General features: G+C 36.6%; 1 protein-coding gene across 1 annotated transcript; it reads left to right on the top strand.

Annotated features, from left to right (window-relative positions):
* Positions 1-110: 110 nt before the first annotated feature.
* On the top strand, positions 111-5002 carry LOC104614228 (chromosome unknown open reading frame, human C17orf75; the record flags this gene model as incomplete). Its single annotated transcript, XM_010283922.1, has 9 exons — positions 111-227; positions 854-979; positions 1396-1536; positions 1739-1796; positions 2488-2607; positions 3241-3305; positions 3428-3564; positions 4081-4184; positions 4793-5002. Coding segments are annotated over 9 exons (1078 nt in total), but the record flags the coding sequence as incomplete, so codon positions are not given.
* Positions 5003-5266: the final 264 nt, after the last annotated feature.

Raw genomic sequence — 5266 nt, 5'->3', positions numbered from 1 at the left:
TTTTTTTTTTCCCCTCCCATCATGTCCCCATTCCCTGCTCCTGCTTTAAAACGCCCTCAGGCCATACCTTTTCCAGCTGCAGTCCTTTTTCCCTGTTCTGTGTGTTAAAGCTGTAAAATCAGTCCTAAGAATGGTCTGATTTCCAGATCCTCGCAGCAGGGAGCAGGCAGTGAGGATGGCAGACCCAGCAGTGCGGCGCCAGACACACCCTCCAGCGAAGACTTCAGGTAAAGCCAATCTGGAGAACAGCATAATTGCCTGTAAAACCCCATTTTGAAGTCTTTGCCCTGTTGCTGTTAGCTGAATAGTAAGCAAGTACATTGAAGTTCCTTCAAAACAGAAACCTCTGTGAAAGCCTACTGAAGTGCTTTGGTGCTTTTTCTGGAATAAATAGGGAATGGACACAACTACAGAGCTGAAATAATGTATTAAATATAAACTATTTTGTTTGAGATCAAACTCTGTTTTATTTATTACTTATACTTGAGATTTCTGTATTGACTTATGTCTTCATGTAGATAATTAAAATTTATTAAACAACTTTAAATGGACATCTTGTCTTTCCACAAGCTCTGTAATGGACTTGTTGGTCTGTATTACAGCTGGGGAAACACAGGAACAAAGAGAGGCAGTGACTTGTTCATAGCTGATGAGGAGCTCAGCATCAGCTGACACCACAACTCCAGACTTCTGGTCTAGTGGGCAAACCACTGAATGCATTTCTGATGGGCCAGAAGTCACAGAGCAAGTTAGCTGTAAGCCAGTGATCACAGTGGTCCCCTTTCTAGAAACTTGTTCAGAGAAACAAAACAATAACATTTGCTTTTTGCTGATGATTTCTTTTTTTTTAAAGCCTCTCCTTGCTGGATACAAACTTACCAGCAGAAGCAGAGACTGAACTGCGCAGTTTTATTGCTAAGCGTCTTACTAAAGGAGCCCTGTTTGAAGGAATGGGGAATGTAGCATCAGTGGGGCTGAGGTAAATTTTAAAAATTATTTGTGAATGAGAAACATTGGCAGCATTGCACATCTTGCCATCTGCTGCTGCACTAAGTTTAATCTCAATTCCACGTTCTGAGTCAATTGCTGCTGTTAATAGCAGCTTTATGCAACGCCACTTTCTTCTTTTTCTAGGTAGCTTTGAGAAAAAAACTGTAGCAAATAATGTACTGTTTGAATACTTAAAAAAATACGACGTGTTCATGACTTTCTTTTTAAACTAGTCTGATTGCATCACAGAAGAAAAAAGAGAAGGTCTAAGAGCTGTATGTATGACCATAGGAGCTACCAGTGCTACTGGGTGAAAATTCTATAGAAATCATATATGTCTGCTTTTTGCACTTATTTATGGTGATGTATGTGTAACAAAATAATTTTTTTTTTTTTTCTGCATAGCATACCAGAAAATAAAGTTGGTTGTTATTACTGTCATTTCCAACAAGAAAATCTTCTAGAAATGGAAACACTGGAATCAGACATCAGTGCTCCAGAATATGTGGTTTGTTTCTTAGGTGGCTCAGAGAAAGGTCTGGAACTATATCCTTACCTTTAATTTTCTTTATCTGTGTGGAGAGGGAGATGATGTAAAAATTATGTTCTCATTTTGTCTGTTTCCTACTTGAAATCAGCTCATTTGTACACACCTTCCAGTAACTGAAAATGTCAGTAACCGCCATATACTGAAAGGGAAAAATTCAGGTCTTAACAATGATGCCTTTTATTTTCCTTAAGAAGATACTTTCAGGCTTGAGCTGGACAAATACATTCAAAGTCTGAAGATAAACCTTGATTTGGAGGTAAAGCCTAACTTTTTTTTTTTTAAGTAGTGAAAATTACTATTTATGCAAATTAATAACTTAAATTAAATTTCTTTATTAATTAAACTCATAATTTAATCTATAGAGACAAAATAGGTGTTTTAAGTACCAGTATGAAACACTGAGAGATACTTGATGCACTCTAGTGACAGTGCATGTCTAAAGTGTTATCGACCACACAAGTCAAAAGAAAAAAAAAAAAGGGAGGGATGGGACTTTTTTGTGTCGGTCATAAATCTCTTACAGGTTACCTGCAGTTAAATTCAGAGAGAACAATGACTAATAAAATGTAATGGTCTACAGGAAAGTTATTGATGTCCACCTGGATTCTTACCACTTCTGAACATTAAGGAGGGATTTTTAGTGGGTTTCTTGTCACAATTTTTCTAATAGAAATTATGCATTTAAGTGTCTCTCTCATCCCGTCTGCTGCTGCATCGCCTTTGCTCAGTATATATCATAATATTAGCTCTGTCTATTTCTTAAAATGTGAAGCCCTTCATTGCTGATAAAGTGTGGCTTTAAGTGTCAATTATTTTAGTTTACTGTGGTTTGAAATTAGGAAGGGTCTGACATTCCAATATCTTAGGTTGAATAGATTATTAATAGGCTTATATCTGTGTAGAAATCTAATTTGTAGTTAAAGTTTTAATGTTTCAACATGTTACAGCAAAAAACCTTGGAGAGCAATGTTAACCCCTACTTGAGAAGCTGGTTTGAGAATGCCATATGCCCCATTCAGAGAGTAGTACAGCTCTTCCAGGAGAAACTCGCCTTTTTGTTACATGCTGTAAGTGTATTTCAAACTGGATAACTAAAAAAGGTTCAGAAGGAATCTCTCCGACTCCAACATGTTCAAAATGTTTTTTGCATTTGCTTTCACAGCCAGGAGTAAATAAGGAACAACTTTTTTTTCCTTTTCTTTTTTAAATTCAGGGCAAGTACTTTTCCCTGCTTTATTTCTAAGCACAGAGCTATTTCTTCTATCAGTTTTTATAGTTAACTCATTTTAAATTACATAGTAGTGTCCAAGCTGAAATTAGAATGAGAAAATTAGAAACAGCATGAGAAAGCTGTCCCTGCTATAATTCCTCTGAACCAAAAGGGATGTTATGTTGTGTATGTGCCTCATGTAATTCACTGGAAACAGAAAACAAATTAATCCTAGCTCTAGTCACTGAGTTTGAGGAGGCTTTGGACAGAATAGCTAACAGAGTATAAATGCTGTATTTCTCCTGAATGCAAAACTTGCTGCAATGACTATAATATGGAGTATTCCCCTAGCTTCTACTCTTTCTCCGAAAAGAACAATTTTTAAAGTACCACATTATGTATTTATTGCTAGTAACTGCAATATAGCAACACAAGTAATATCAAAGTTGCATCTAGTTTTTTTCTTTTTGTTGTTGTTGTTTGTTTTAAGGCTTTGAGTTATACTCCTGTGGAAGTAAAACATGCAGATGAAAGAACAGAAAAAGACATTAGCAGGTAAACATACTTTGAGACCAAGAAACCTGTGTGTAAGTGGGCTTTTCTGTATGACAGCCTCCTGTTCTTGCTGTTCAGGAACTGTAAAGCAGCAAAAAGTTCACAAGAGCTTTCTGTGTCAGGTTTCTGGCAGCTGCCAGCCTCCAAGGACTTGTTCAGGAAGCCACAATGACCTCCTTGTGTATTGCCATGACTGAGGAACAGCACAAGTCAATGATTGTAGACTGTAGTGGACCTCAGCCTTGTTTGCATAATGCAGGTGAGATTACAGCTGTGAGTACTTCTTCATGTTACTCACTTGTATCCATCAGCTGCTGAGAGTTGTGGATGTTACAGGTATTTGAGGATCTTCAGAAGCTCATAGGTTCATGCCCAGAAAGTTAGGATTCTCACTAGAAACTACACCACCTGTTTTCTTATGAGGTAGCACAGTAGTTTGTTTTACCAGATACACTGGAACTCTGATTTGAAAATGGCTGTTAATCCCCAATGCATTTAGGTTGCAGACCATGAAACTATGACTTGTGCAGTTCAGAGAAGCTGCAAAACTTTTTTTTCCTAGTGTATTTGACATGTGTGAAAAGGGATTCAGCAATTGGAATAGAATTTCATGTAATCACTGTAGCTATGTTTGCTATTCTAGACATTTGTATATATGTGTGTATGTATACACATATATCTATGTATATATATCTGTATATATAATGTATATATGTTTGCTGTTGCTATACATTTACTTTTTCTCATCTCTTCTCTGTTCCTGAACATGTAACAGGAAGCAACAGATTTTGTGAGGACTGGATGCATGCTTTTGTGAATGGTGCTGAAGGTGGAAATCCATTTCTATTCCGTCAGATTTTGGAAAACTTTAAATTGAAGGTACCTGTTCTTATATGTTAAAGACTTGCAGAAGACATCAGAGTTACCGAGGGAGCAAATACTCCTTTTGCAGCAAAGAGAAGTCTTAGGTTACTTGTGATGTCTATAAACCATTAACTGATTAACTCTGAAGTTTAAGTTGAAGACTGTCTTACTGTAGTTGACAACACCAGCATGTAAAGTAGTGTGAAAGTTTCTTCAGTAAGTACTCCAAAGCCATTTTCTCCTATTTAAAATAAAACCCACTCTTTTTTTTTTTCTTAAAATACTGTTGATTTGAGCTGTACACATACACAATATCATATAATTGGGTAATATGGATGCAGTAGTTAACCGTTCTTAGGTGATCTGTCATAATAAAAGAGGAGAACTCTTGATACAAGTTTGGACAGGATCAAGTTGTGGTGTCCACACATTTTGCATTGTTACAGTAACAGGGGTAATATGCACCAAAGACAGTACTCAGTTCTTACAGTACTCTTGAGTAGTAATATAAAATTTCTCCTGGAAATGCTTTTGCTTCTCCAGCTATTCTTCCTTCACTTTTCCACAGTATGTTTTCTTTCTACGTAGAAGGATAAGAAAATGTTCTGTTTTTCTTGTCGCAGGCTATACAAGACATTAACAACCTGAAGAGGTTCATCCGCCAGGCTGAAATGAACCACTACGCTTTGTTCAAGTGTTACACGTTTCTGAAGAACTGCGGCAGTGGAGACATCCTTTTGAAGATTGTTAAAGTAGAACATGCAGAAATGCCAGAAGCCAGAAGTGTAGTGACTGTCCTTGAGGAATTCATGAGAGAAACATCAGTGGCTTAAAATTACCTTAATTATTCTGTACTCATTTGAGGGTATTGTATAAATCATTAATTTCATCTGTGCAGCTTAGTTTCACTATTGCAGGATTTTTAATTTATACTTTAAAGTATTACCTAAGTCAAATCTAAGTTAGTTTCATCTGCCTCTTCTCTTTTTTAGATAAAGCAGTATGAGCTTTTTTTAATGTGTAAATATTAGATCATACAAATTCCTCCATAGTTTTCAGTGCTTACCAGATTCTCCAAACGACTTGCTCCTTTTTTG

Source organism: Phaethon lepturus, unplaced genomic scaffold (genome assembly GCF_000687285.1).
Source record: "Phaethon lepturus isolate BGI_N335 unplaced genomic scaffold, ASM68728v1 Scaffold57783, whole genome shotgun sequence".
Lineage (NCBI taxonomy): Eukaryota > Metazoa > Chordata > Aves > Phaethontiformes > Phaethontidae > Phaethon > Phaethon lepturus.
This window is presented reverse-complemented; position numbering and strand designations above follow the sequence as displayed.